At 56.8% G+C, this 13,534-nt stretch overlaps 1 protein-coding gene across 1 annotated transcript; it reads right to left on the bottom strand.

Moving 5' to 3' along the window:
- Nucleotides 1-498: 498 nt before the first annotated feature.
- Nucleotides 499-4,159, bottom strand: PRR35 (proline rich 35). The gene is made up of 2 exons (XM_057380665.1): nt 2,462-4,159; nt 499-1,432 (listed from the first exon to the last, which is right to left on the bottom strand). Exons 1-2 carry the CDS (start codon nt 4,081-4,083, stop codon nt 499-501), a joined length of 2,556 nt encoding a protein of 851 aa, XP_057236648.1. The 5' UTR covers nt 4,084-4,159.
- Between the last annotated feature and the right edge of the window lie 9,375 nt (nt 4,160-13,534).

Raw genomic sequence — 13,534 nt, forward strand, 5'->3', positions numbered from 1 at the left:
CKGGACTTCACTGTGCCTTTGCTCTGTGCAAGGTGACAGCCATGATCCATTTGAGCACAACCTGTAGTCCCTCCTCTGTCCACAGATTAGGGAAACTGGGTTGCAAATGTCCCTGAGTGTCCCTGATGAAAGGGCTGGGTGAGCCTTTTGATGAAAGCTTGGTGCTTTTGGCCATTTTCTCTTGGTGCTTTTACCAATTTTCTTGTGGTGTCTGCTGGTGACTCCCCTTTTGAAGGGAGCTCCAGGACTGGGGTGCTGAGGCTGGGAGTGTGCAGAGCCCAGCAGCACTGTCTGTGATACTGGGGGAACACATGGACTGGATTTTTACACCTCGTGGAGTCAGCTGGGGCAGCTGCTGGAACCCCACACAACGTGGTCCCAGCCAGGCACTGGTGGAGCTTTCATCCATGGGGAAGAGGAGGAGCAGAGAGGTGGGGCACTGGGAASGTGAAGCATGAGGCGGTCAGTGAGATCTACRAGCTTTTAAGCAAGGAGGAYTTAGGGGTCAGCATGCAGGGGGCTRTGGACACACAGGACATCAGTGTCACCGGGGAGGCTGCAGGACAGGGAGCGCTGCATGGCCCGGCAGCCCAGGGGCCCATCATCGGCGCCGAGAGGGAGCTGTGGGCCCTGCGTGGCGCTGGCCCTGCCGTCGGAGCAGAGCAGCACGCTGGAGTCGGCCTCGCACTTGGTGGTGCGGCTGTAGTAAGGCTCCATGACATGGCGCAGCTCCAGGGGCACGCTGAGGGGCAGCACCTCCGCCTTGATCACGGCGCCCAGCGGCGCCTCGGATGAGGCCGCCCTCAGGCTCTCGGAGTGGCTCATCTTGATCAGCAGGTCGATGGTTTTGTTCTCGGCCTCGAGGAGGCAGCTGGGCAGCCCCTCGCCATCCCCGGCCTCRCCGGCAGCTGCACTTTTGCCAAGGGGGCCTTGGTCTTTGCCGTGGAGCTTCTCACTTGCCAGGCTCACGTTACAGGGCTCCTTCTTGGCCTGCTGGACCTTCTCCAGACCTTCCGAGGATCTCTTTACTGACAGGTCCAGTGGCCCCTCGTGGGGTTTGGTGGCTTTCTCCAGCGCCTGGTGGATGTGGTAGAGCTCCTTTCGGATTTTGACCAGCTGGTCCCTCAGCTCTTTTTGCCCAGGGGTGTCCTCCTTTGCCAGATCAGACAATTTCTTCTCCACCTCCTGGTACTCCTCCAAGGTTTTGGACAGGTCTCCAATAAGCACGGTCGTGGCCTCAGAGCCTGCCATGGTGGGAGAAGTCTCATGGGGTCTGGTCTGCTTGCAGAGGCCATGGTCCAGGGCAGCACCCACTGAGGGAAGGACCTCGGTGTCATTGTCCTTCTCTGGCTCCTCAGGCTGGCCTGTGAGGAAATCCGAGTGCCAGTGGTCCAGGGCCTTGGAGATGTGGCCAGGGGTGGCCCTTGAACCACTGCAGAGAAGTGAATACAATCAGTAGKGGAAAAGGCAGGAAAACCCTCAGGCATATGTCCAGGGCCAGCAGTGCCAGATTTAGCCAAGGCTCCTCCAGTGGCTGCTGCCAGTGTGAGACCCTTCCAGGGAGSGCTTTGGTCCTCCAAAGAACAGGCAGAGCCCTGGCTGGGCCTGCCACAGGCACTGTGCTCCCAGAGGAGGAGGGATCCTGGCACACACCATTTCATGGCACTAGCAAAGGCAGAGACAGCTCAGGGGAGATGGTGCTGATCCCACCTCAGCTAGCCGAGCCTGGGTTCCCCCTCATCTTGGAGCACTGGAGAATGTTGGTGGAAATGRCCCTTCCACAGTTCTGAAGGCCCAGTTGGAGGGGATCTCTCCAGCCAGCCTGAGGGCACGGAAAGTGCGGGTGGAGTTAGAAAACTACGGAGAGCTTCTCCAAAGAAAGCTCCTTTGGGTGTCAAAGCAGTGGGTTCACTGTGACATTTTTCTTGGAGCCACAGCTGGACTTGCACAACCAGGGGAGGAACTGAAATTCTGTTTAAAGGAGCTGTGCACATTTCTAGCCCCAGGTAAAAGGAAATGTTTGGGAACGTGACCCTCCTTCTGGGCTTTGAAACCAGAAGGTGAATCAAAGGAATGCAAATAGGTGTGTTTAAAAATAGACAGTTGTTCCATCGAACCTGGGATATCTGGGGACACAAGAGGAGCTTTCCTGGTGCCTGGGGAGCACAGGTCCACCCCACACAGACACCACATCACCCCTGGCTGGRTATAGAACAGGGGAAAGCAAGAGACAGCAAGTGTGACATAGCCCAGKTGCTTGGATGCACGTGGGGGCTTTGGAGGCCCTGGAGGGCAGGGAGCTCTGTTTGGGTGGGCACTGGTGYGGGCTACCAGCCTGGCGAGTGCTCAGCCCTCTGGGGCTTATCCTATGGATTGGTGTGGGGGATTGAAATACAAGATATGGAGATAAACAAGGTCAGCCTGAAGCGAGGAGGAGGCAGAGAGGTCTYTGGCAACTTACCTGCTCTGGTAGCTGAGCTTCCCAGGCACCATCCTTTCGGGCCCTATCAAATCCAGCCCATTGGCAGGGAACTTCCTCTTCAAGGGGTTTCCCGGAGGGCTGCTGGTCTCCAGACAGGTCACCACTGGCAACTCTGTCTTCCGAACACTGCTGTGGGTGAAAGTGCTGTCCTTCATCCCCACCATGGTTTGGTAGATGTCAGTGCCTGACTTCTTGCGTAGGTTGCTGAGGCCCAAAGCTGGGTTGCTCTCCTTCTCCTGGGACCGCCATTTCTCCTCTTCTTCCTGTTCCAACATGGCAGAGTGGTTGAGCTCAGAGCCTGGCTCCTCCCGGACACCTTTGGACCAAGRAAAACCTGTCTTCAGCACAGGAACCTTCAGCAATCCGGGTTTGGTTGGCTCACTGGGAGGTTTGGTTTGGGGGGGCATGGGCATGACTGAGCCTACCAGCTGCTGGGGGTCCGGCTTGCTGGAGGACATCTTGCTCTCCGTGGAGCCAAAGGTATGCTCGAAGAGCAGGGGGTAGTAGAAGCGGGGCAGGAAGGCTGAGCGCTCAGGACTCTGCAGAGGCTGGAAATGGGAGGCGTGTGGGTGCATCAGCTGGGCCGTGGAGGCCAGGAAGGGCAGCTGAGCCAAGTGAGGGTGTGTTGTTGAGCTGTTGGCCATGGTGGGGCTCAGGTAGGAGAAGAGGCTGGGGTTCAGGGGGTAGTTAATACCCAGCAGAGAGAGGTTCAGGCCCTGAGGTTCGTGATAGTCGCTGTAGGCTGGAGGGGGATAGCACGGGATGATGTTGCTCTCAGTACAAGGTGGGGACACCTCAGGTATATTCCTCCTTTGCCCATTGGCCACCAACTTCCACTGCTCCATCAGGATCCCACCGCTGGCCAGGCATTTCTTTGGCACTTTGCAATGCTTTGGCTTAGCATCCAGATCAGGGGAAGCCATTTCTCTGCTTTTCATGACATGGTTCTTGAGGGAGAAGACATCTGTGATGATGAAGTCGGGCTCCACCTCCTTGCAGGGCTTGCTGTCCTTCTTGTTCTTGAAGCCAAAGACCAAAGCGTTCACTTCTGGTTCAGCTGGGTCACCTTGGCAACCTGGCTCTTCGTTTCTCTCCTTCTTCTCCCCGGCGTCCATCTCCCTCAGCAGGCCAGCAACGTCCTCCTCCTCCTCTTGGAACTGGGCACCTTCCTCAGCAGCCCCTTCAGCAGGCAGGATCTCCACCCCTGTCATTGGCTTGTCCTCRTGGCCGTCCCTACTGGGGAGCTGCTTGGCCCGGACGGAGCCTCCCGGGGTGGCTGAGGAGTCGCAGGTGTCCTGCTCCTCACGCCGCCCTCGCAGGCGGGAGCTCTCCGTGTGCAGCAGCCGCAGCTCCGGGTGCAGCAGATTGCCCTTCTTGTAGGGCCAGTCAGACTCGATGAGGAGGGACAGGGAATTCTTGCACAGGCTGTACTTCATATGGTTGTAGAGGTGGGATTTCTCCATGCAGGTAAAGGGGCACTGGAAGCATTTGTAGTTGTAGGGTTTGCCCCATGGCCTCGGGATGTAGTGAGGCTTCTTTGGCTTCCTCTCCTTGTGCTTGTAGACCGAGGTCAGCTTGCAGCCCACGTCGTCCTTGGACATGGTGGAGGCTGCCTGGAGACAGCCCCTGTTGGGAATGGAGGGGCACGGCAGGTGAGTCTTCCCACCCCTCTCCGGGAAGCACTGTGTGCCCTGGAAGAAGGACAGCATGGAGGTGGTGAGCTGTGCCTGCAGCTCCCAGGCAGATGGCTCTGCTCCGTGGACAACTCTGGGCCCCAGAGAGTGGAGCTTCTGGGACCTCTGTCTAGGGCTCCCATGTCTGGGATTKAAACCCATGCCAGTGAGGGAGAATTTTTCCCCAAACCCTACAGGTATGCCTGTATTTGTTGATCCCATTATTGACCCTCTTCTCTCAAACCACCCCAGAGGAAAAGGAAAACAAACACTATTAAAGGCGTTGGAGCTAAACCACCTCAAGCTGACATTGAGGCACCCAGGTGAGTTGCCTGGCCAGCCAGAGCCTCCCTGGAGCAGCCCCAGCCCAGCTCAGGGACCATTTCCCTGCTGAGGGCAGGGAATAGAAGAGAAAAGAGTCAGCAGCCCCGGTACTGGGCATGAACCCATTTAGCTTTGCCATCTTCTGAGGTACTGCAGTGCCAGAGCCAACCCCAGTGCTCCAAAGCTCTGGCACCAAAGCTGCTGCAGAGCTGGCTAAATTCAGGAAACCCTGCCTGTGAATGTATCAGATGTGATCCAGATGCAAAGGGGGCAGTGGGGTGGATGGGCTGACTGCCCCTTACCTGGTGTTACTGCTGTAAAACCCATTCCTGCCTCCCTGGCCCCGTGGGACGGACACTGTCCTGTGCCAGAACAGCAATAATCCAGCTTGAAAAACCAACCCAGCCAAAACTACACCTCCCCCACTTCCAGGTGAGGTCCCCTGGAAGATCAGAATGTCCAGGTAATACCCTGCAGGACCCTGACASTGGGCTGTCCCCTCTGTGCTTCCCATCACAACCTCCCTGGAGCCAGCACAGTCATGCCTGTCCCATAGCCTGTCCCTCACCAGCTCTAGTGAGCGGGCAGGGGGCACAACCCCCCAGTTCTTCTCCTCACAGAGGAGCCACACCTGCACAGGCTCCATGACCATGAAATCTGCCTCCTTCACAAATGGCCCAGCAGTCATGGGGCACCCAACACAGATGCAWATGCCCGTGTCACTCCTCCAGATGCTGCTTTGCGCTGGAGGGACTTGCCAGCTTCTCCAGGGGATAATGGCCCTCTTTGAGGGCTCATTCTGTGTGTCTGGGGCTCATTTTTCAAGGGCCAAACCCTTCCCCCATGCAGCAGGTCCCAGGGCAGAGCTCTTCCCCAGAGACCCTGCAGCCAGGCTGGTGTCGGGATGCAGAGCTCAGGCAGGAGAAGGACAGAAGCAGCTCCAGATTGGCTCCAATATGGCAGCTGGAGCCATCTGAGAAAAAAATCTGCTCCCTGGCCTCTGGGAAGAAGGAGAAAAGATTTGGAGGATCAGAGGGGAAACAGAATGAGTCTCTCCAACTTTGGGCAGCTGGGATGAGGGGTGGCTAGAGGGCAGGTCCAGGCAGCGGCTCAAGAACCTGACAGCCCCTAAAAAAGGCCCTGCTCCCCACCGGCCTGGAGTGCCCCCAGCCATAGCCCACATCCTTCTGCACATGGCCTGGGGGTTTCCCTGCAGGGCTGGTGGGAGCACTACAGTTTTCAGGGCAGGGAGATGGGCACAGCAGTGCCACAGGGCTGGGATCAGGATGGGATGGGCAGGGAAGGGGCTCCTGCAGCAGCACCACACTGSAGGATGGGCTGCCACACGGCCCCATGACAGCACCCACCTACCATGGCTGGCTGCCATTCCTGCTGCTCCCCACAATGAGCCCACGTCCTCAGGGATGGCCTGGCCAGGGCTGGCCTCACACCCCACAGCCCCACAACCCCATGCTTCCTGATCATCTGCTCCAGGCACACCGAGATGCCCTGGTTGCAGCCTGCAGCCCCAGTGTCCCTGGGCACAGTCTCACCAGCCCCATGTTCTGGCAGTGGCTGTGCCAAGCTGATGGATGCTCCTGGTGCTCCGGTACCCACTCTCCTCACCATGGCCACCAAGCAGCATCCCTTTGCCCTGGGAGCATGGTGAGAGCATTTGTGTGATAGAATTACCTGCACAGAACCCTTTCCAATTCCTTTCTGAGGTTTGTCATCAAACAGCAGAGTGTCACCCACCTGCCATGGGGACACGGAACGAGCCACACCGTGGCTTTCCCAGGAGGAGCTGAGGGCAGGGCTGGGTGACAGCCCTCTGCATGCCCACGTTGGGGGCTGAGCTGGAAGCTGACCCTGCCACTGAGATCTGCTCATGCAGAAAATAGGGAAAAATGTCCCCTTATAAAGAACCCATGTCCCCTGGGATGCTGAGGGGAACCTCAGGGGTGCAGCCCTGACCTGCAGCAGCCCGGGCTGGTTTCTCCCATCGCAGCAGGTTGTGCAGGCAGAGCTCACTGCTCCTGTCTTAAGGTTCACCTCAGCGCTCCCAGCCTGTCCCCTGCCCGTGGAGACACGCTTGTCCTTCAGCCCTCAGCCACGTCCTGTGTGCGTCACGCCTGGGAACCGTGAGAGCTCTGTACACGCTGTGTTGCCCAGGGGAGCAGAAAGGATGCAGCAGCAGCTGGGAAGGATGGGGCCCCTYCGAGCATCACTCTCTTGCTGCAGTCACTGAGCCTGGGGTGCTGCGAGCATCCTGGAGCTGCTTGTCCCCGGTTCCTTGTCCCCTGTCACCCYGCTAGAGGGCAAGAAACCAGGAGTGACAGAGCGGGGAGCCGGGTGCCTCAGCCCCGCTGCGATGCGCGTCGCCTGTTTGCGGGTCAGTTGAACAAACATTTGCTGTTTATATGCCAGAGGCAGATTAAATCTTTGCTGGAAGACTGGAACTGGTTGTTCCATTCCTGCACACCTGATCCTCCTCCTCCAAGGCTGGTGTAAAAGCCATTTGTTCCCCTCCTGTGCCCGGTGGTGCAGGGGGTGGGCAGAGAGATGTCCCGTGTAGGGACAGGCAGCTTGGCTGCTTTGTCTCCTTGATGCTGCTGAGAGGAACAGCAAGGGGGGAAAACAGGAGAGAGCAAAGAGGAGAATGGGAGAGAGTGGGGAAGCGCCCTGCGTGTGAGCCAGGCAGGCTCGGGMGGAGCGGAGGCATCCCCGGAGCCGGCTCAGGCCCCGCGGAGCCGGGAGACAGGCGTTGTGGCTCCTGGTTGCTGAGCAGTTCCCGCACCAGCAGATCTTCGTGGTCTGCTGAGTCTCTCTCTGCCACAACGCATTATTTCCAGTGGGCTGTCAGCTGCGGCGGTGGGGGCCGTGCCTGGGGGCAGCGCGCAGCGGGCACCGCGCACCTGTGCCTGGGAATTGCAGCATCCCCGCTCTCCTCCCCGGGACTGCCGAGGGGAGAGGGCACGCTCCGGTGGAAGGAGCCGAGTGGCAAGGGGAGAAGAAAGAGAGGGAGAGAAAAAGGGAAGAAAGAAGAGAGAAATGCCCAGGAAAGAGATCTGCAGTCCCTAGTGCTCTGGCACTTAAAAAATCCCAGCCTGCTCTCCAGCCACAGGGATGCAGGGAAGGGCGYAACCATTGGGGCAGCTGAGCAACAACACCTCAGCCATCCATCCAACTCATGTCTTTAATAACAGCCAAAACTCCATTTCCAGGATGTAGGACAAGAAACTATGGCACCACTGCTAGTTTCCTAAGCCCTCAGCCATCCCAGCAGACCGTGTGCCACCGGATGCAGCACATGGGATGCACATCCCCACTCTGATCTGCAGGAGCTTCTCAGGAAGCTGTGGAAATGCTCAGCCTCTGAAGCATCCTGCAGCAGGGAGTTTCGGGCACACCACCCRGAGCTTCACCCTCCAGCTTGTCCCYYSRGGTCTCATGTGATGTCCCCCAATTCTCTTACTGGTGGAAGCAGCAGCCACAGTCCYTGTCCACCCCTCAGACAGACAGTTCAMCACCACACCCCYAYTTCACCATCTCCTTTCCAGGCTGCAGCTGGACACAGGGCCAAACCCTTCCTGATGCCATCCCCTTCCCTGAGCCTGCTCCTGGTATGTGTCAGTCACTTGCAGGAAGGGGCACACTCCAGTGCATTTTGTGTACCACTACAAGCCCTCTCCACCCACAGGTGCACATGTGAACTTGTCCTGATCACTTTTTCAGGCTTCCAAGAGCTTTTCTGGCTGGAACAAACACCCCACCTCTCAAATTAATATCCTTTCTTTGCTGCTGACCTCCAAGTGCTCCARTGCTGACTGGGAGGCTGCCAGGGAGCTGCAACGCTCCCACGGAAATTGGCTGCCCTTAGCCTTTCCCAGATGGCTGTAGGACACGGCATGGAGGAATGGGCTCAAGAAAGTTCTCCACTCCGTGTTGTGATGAAACTCCTGCCTTGCACCTTGTCCTGCAACCGAGGATTCCTGTGGTCTCTTACAAGCTGGTCCTACGCTCCACAGGTGGGAATTCATGACTGGTGCCCTGCACACCCAGCACCAACCACAGGGACAGCTCTTCCTTGCTCATACATGCACTAGTTGCTTCCTTCTGGGCTGTCCGGGTMACTCATTTCCCACGGCTCAGCAACACTCCAGTCTGCGTGATCCCAGCATTGCTGTTTGTCAYCCAGGGATGCGTTGTCCTGGTGGCTGTGCCGGGACAGGACAGTGTGTGACAGAAGGATGGCCCTTTGATGGGATCTCACACCAACCCCACAAATGATCCCGCTCCTGCCGTTACCCGGACTGCCGTTCTGGAAATTCCCCCGGGGCCTTATCCCGTTTTCCCCAGCGCCCGGAGCAGCCGGGCAGCACCGCGGGAGGGGAGCGGTTGGGGCGGAAGCCACCGATCAATGCAAACCACTTTCCCTACACTACACGCTTTTGCCGCAGGGGCTGCTCGGCTATTAGCGGCTATCGGGTCCCTTTTCGTTTTCATAGCCTGGGGTTGTGTGATTTGAGCTTTTAAGCGTTTATCGGAGCTGGGATGAAGGCAATTGGCCATGGCAAAGCAGCAGGCACTCGGCGARAGGAGACAAGTGTGGCTGGTGGGATTGGGAGCTCCGCACCTCCCCAGCCTTGCCCTGTTCMGTCGCTGTGTCAGTGACAGTGTAARCCCATCCCATCACCTCTGCCTCTGGGTCCTGACATCTGAAACTGTTCCCAACTCGAGCTGTGCCTTCCTTATTGTGGCACCAAAATCCCTTCTCTTCCCAAGACCACCTGTGTTTGCAAGAGCCTGGGGTTTCCTGTCTCCCCCAAACAGCCAATCTTTCCATGTCTGCCCACCCATCCCATCTCCATGTGCAAGGCCAGAGCTCAGCGTGGCTCTGCTGCTTGGAGGGTTCTTCATCACCACTTCTGTRTCTCCAAACGTGGGCTCACCAAACCATGCGCTTCACGTACCAGGGGCAAGCCAAAGTTGGAGCTGTCAAGTCTGACAGCATTTGGATTCCCAGCCTTTGGGTTTCCAGCATTTAGAGGGATCTGGAGTTTCTGRTTGGGGAAGCTTTGCTTTCTTCACAGGTGGGTGTTGGTGAGACCCAAAACCCAGCCCAGAGAATGGGGCGGGTCCATCTTTGTGGGCATTGCTGCCTTCAGGTGTGCGAGTTGTGTGGCATCTCCTGCCTTGGSGTGTCCTTCAGCCCGATGATGAACTCACTCCCTGCCATGTGTTGGAGTCACAGCACCTTCACGTGTACAAGTTTTCCCTAAATTTTGGGTCAAATCTTSTCCCATTTGTGCACTTGCTCAAGAAGTGTTGCTGTGTCTCTGACCTCTCCTCTAGCCTCCACCCACAAAAAGTTCACCTGAAGGCTCCCTGGGGCAACCCCAACACCCCATGAAAAGCATTCAGCCAAGTGGCAATGGACTGGAGTCATCATCCTCTGCCTGTGACACTCACAGCACAACTCACAGCTCCTTGAGAGATGAGATCAGGCCGTCACAGCCTCCAGGCTACTCTCCAGAGACGTGAGGCTTTCCTCCCACAGCCCTTGCTGCTGCRAGCCCTTCAGGGAAGAGGCAGGTCCTGCTGAGGAGATGTAAGACTGTCTCTCCACATTAGATCAACTACCCGCAAAGCTTCTGCCCAGGCCCCACTGTGGGAGCTTCCTACATCTTCTTCCACCTCCACTCTACCTGCTAATGGAGCCTCAGGAGACCACAGGCTCTCAGCCAGGGAGTCAGCAGCTCAATGGTAAAATGATCTCCAAATCTGTGAAGACATCATCAGTCTCCAAATGAAAAGGTGCAGCTGGATAGAGGGGACTGTGTCTGTGCAACTCAGGAGGGTCAAYGGTGTGGCTGGCACCCAGGAGTGGGCAGAGGAGGTGGTGTCCAGGCTGGCATTGTGACCATGGGAAGAGGATGGACAGTGGGAGACAACTCGGGGGTTTTAAGGAGTGTGTGCAACTGGAAGAGGAATGTGAGTCCAGCCATCCTTTGGGCTGAAGTCTGTGCCATGCCTGGAATGTGCAGGGCTACAGAAGGTCCAAAGTGTTGCCTTTCCTGTTTCCAGAAAAAAATTCCACAGCTTCTTTCAGTTTCTATGACCTCTGAAATTCCTTTCCCCACTTTCTCCTTCTCCTGCTGGTGTGACAGCCCAGGATGGATCCCACTGCCTGTGATGGGGGGCTCCCTCTCAGCCTTCCCTCTGGAGGACTCTGGGGATTGTGGCAATCTCCAGAAGCCCTTTCTGGTCACCTGCACCAGTCCCCTCTGTCTGCTGTGGCACATCAGCAGCAATCCAGGAAGGGCAATATGGGGCTCAACTCTGATTCCCAAAATCCACTTCTCCCTCCCACCACAGACCAAGCTCAACGAGTGTCCCCAGTGTGGACACAGAGGTTAGATCATCTCTCTGCCCCACACAAGCACAGATCCCTGCACTGGGTACGGACAAGATTCCACCTCCTCTGCCACCTCCCCTGCAAAGCAGTGAGATCTGTCACACAATGAGGTGCATTTAGTCACCCCCTGGCCAACCAAAAGACTCCCTGAGGTTCCCCAAACTTTGACAGTCCAGTTCCTCACACTAGAAATGTTTTCCTCCTCTTCACCTCGGACAGTTCACATTCCTTAAATGCCCTGGGGATGGGAATGATAAGGGAGATCTCCTCTGCTTTGCTTTTCCTGGCCTGGCAGAGCCCAGTTCTTCTTGTGTCTCCTAAGACACACCAAAGTGGCCAAAGATTCCCGTGTTGACATGATTTTTCTCCCATCCTGAGCTCTCTCCCACCTACTGCTCCTGTACTTGCTCAGGTGTCCTGCTCCACAAAATCAGGCTCCATCTTCCCAGCAGAAAATGCACTTTCATCCAGTTCGAAAYCACACGATATCCTCTGGGGACAGGCACAGGGAGCCTTCACCCCTCCTGTGCCTGCCCCTTCCTGCAGCCCAGCCCTCTCCTGCTCCTGTTTGTGTCCACTGCTGTGTCCTCACTTACCCTTTGCTACAGGAGAGGAGCCGCACACAAGGACATCACAAGCACTTCCCTCTCCCTTCCCTCCCTCCATGCTTCCCGCTGTCTCCAGAGCCTTTTCCATCCTCTCCCCTCTTGGAGCCTGGCAGTCCAGCCTGGTTTTGAGCCACCTTGTCTGTGTATTTCCAGTTTGGCCATGAGGACACTGCAGGAGACCATGACAGAGGCCCTGCTAAGGTCACTTAAACAGGATCCGTTTCTCTCCCTCCCCTGTCCTGGCAGCCAGTCCTCTCTTCACAGTGGGCAGTTGTGCTGCTCTGACACAATTTGCCCCCAGTAAATTCAACCTGGCACCTTCTCACCATCCATGAAGATGGAGGGTACTTCAGGGAGGGCTCACAGCTGCCCCAGAGACCAAGATCACACATCTGGCTCATTCTGGGTGCTCCTTGATGGGTCTGTGCTGCAGATGCCCCTGCAGAACYCCTGCACATCTCAACAGAGCCTGGGATGGAGCCTGTAGTGCCCAGGGATTTGTTTGGCTGTCCCACAGCTGACCCTCTTGGGATTTTCTGGCTKGGGTCATTGTCACCAGAGGCTTGAAAAGCAGAGCATTGCTGGTGGCAGCCACCTAGCCCTYGTTTGGGATGGCCCCACACAGCCAAAGAGCTTTCCTCAGCACACCCTCAGGGTGCAGACCTGCCAGCAGACACACTCRGTCACTGCCTCCCTCCTGCCAGCTCAGGAGGGCAGGGGAAGGCAGGAAAGGTGACCACAGGTTACAGGGAACAGACCCTGCTGCACACACAGTGWACCCCTGCTTTTTTCTTGGCTGGGATCTTGTTCTCCCAGGGTAACCCCYAAAGATCTCTCCTCCCCTAAGTTACAGAATTCTTTTCAGCCAAAACATGGCCAAGATGGGGCCATGATTTTAACCACTTCTAGAAAAGGGGGGCTGTTGCAATGCTGGGCCCTACCCAGGAGGACATGGGCTGACCCCCGCTCCTCTCTGCCAGCTCCCAGCACCGGCTCCAGGCAGCAATTTTAGGATGGAGCCATGAGGGAGATATTTAAATCATTATGAAGTCTAACCAGCCATCTCAAAGGACCAAGGACCTTGGTATATTTAAGGTAMAAGCCAATAAAATAAACCAGAGAAGGTGGGCTTAATGTGCTGATCCAGTAGCAACACCGGTGCAGTTTGGTGACCACATCCATGAAATCCAGCCTTCTGTAAAACCCACTTCAAAATGATCCTAAGCAGGAACATCCCCTGCTCCTCCCTCCCCATCTTTAGGGGAKCACAAGCAGTTCCACCTGCTAAATRAAAATCTAAAGGGTAAATGATCCGATGCWGAYTGGGAGAGCTTGGSAASAGCAGGGAAACTGCAGAGCAGAAAAGCTGATTGGGATGGACTCCACCGAGAGTGGAGGAGCTCTGGCAGGCAGAAGCCTTCTCACAGGAATGGGACTGCCTGTCTCAGGGCCAGCAGGCAGGGACACTGGAGCCTTCAGGAGAGGAACTGGGATTGTTCCTGGGGGATAGCCTGCTCRCAGCAGAGAGGAGGGGAGGCTGCTCTGCAGGGACCCAGAGCACACCAGGCAGCACGTTTCACCTCTTCACAGCCTCWTTGCGGGCAGATTTCTCTCCAAAACATATATTTAGTCTAGAAACACGTATTTATTCTTGGGCAGGAACCTCTGCAGTGCTGTGGGCTGATCCATGGGCAGCAGGCACCTCTCTGCCTTCTGCGTGGTACTCGGTAACGGTGCTTGGTTGGGCTTTTACTGCAGATCGAGGGCGATGCTGCCAGCTGGGATCCTCCCTGCTCCACTTCCCCCCAAAATAGGGGAAATGTGTTTCCAGCTTCATTTCCCCTCAAAATGGGGGGAATGTGTTTCCAGCTCCATTTCTCCCCCAAATGGGGGAGTGTTTCCAGCTCCATTTTCCCCAAAATGGGCTGAGCTGCTCAGCCCCGGGCAGTGCCTGGGCTGCAGCACGGGGACGGGAGCCAGGGGATGGTGCTGTAACTGGAAGCAGGGACGCCGATCAGGCAGGTAGCAC

Source organism: Malurus melanocephalus, unplaced genomic scaffold (genome assembly GCF_030028575.1).
Source record: "Malurus melanocephalus ecotype Western Australia unplaced genomic scaffold, MMel_1.1 scaffold_465, whole genome shotgun sequence".
In the NCBI taxonomy this organism is placed as follows: Eukaryota; Metazoa; Chordata; class Aves; order Passeriformes; family Maluridae; genus Malurus; species Malurus melanocephalus.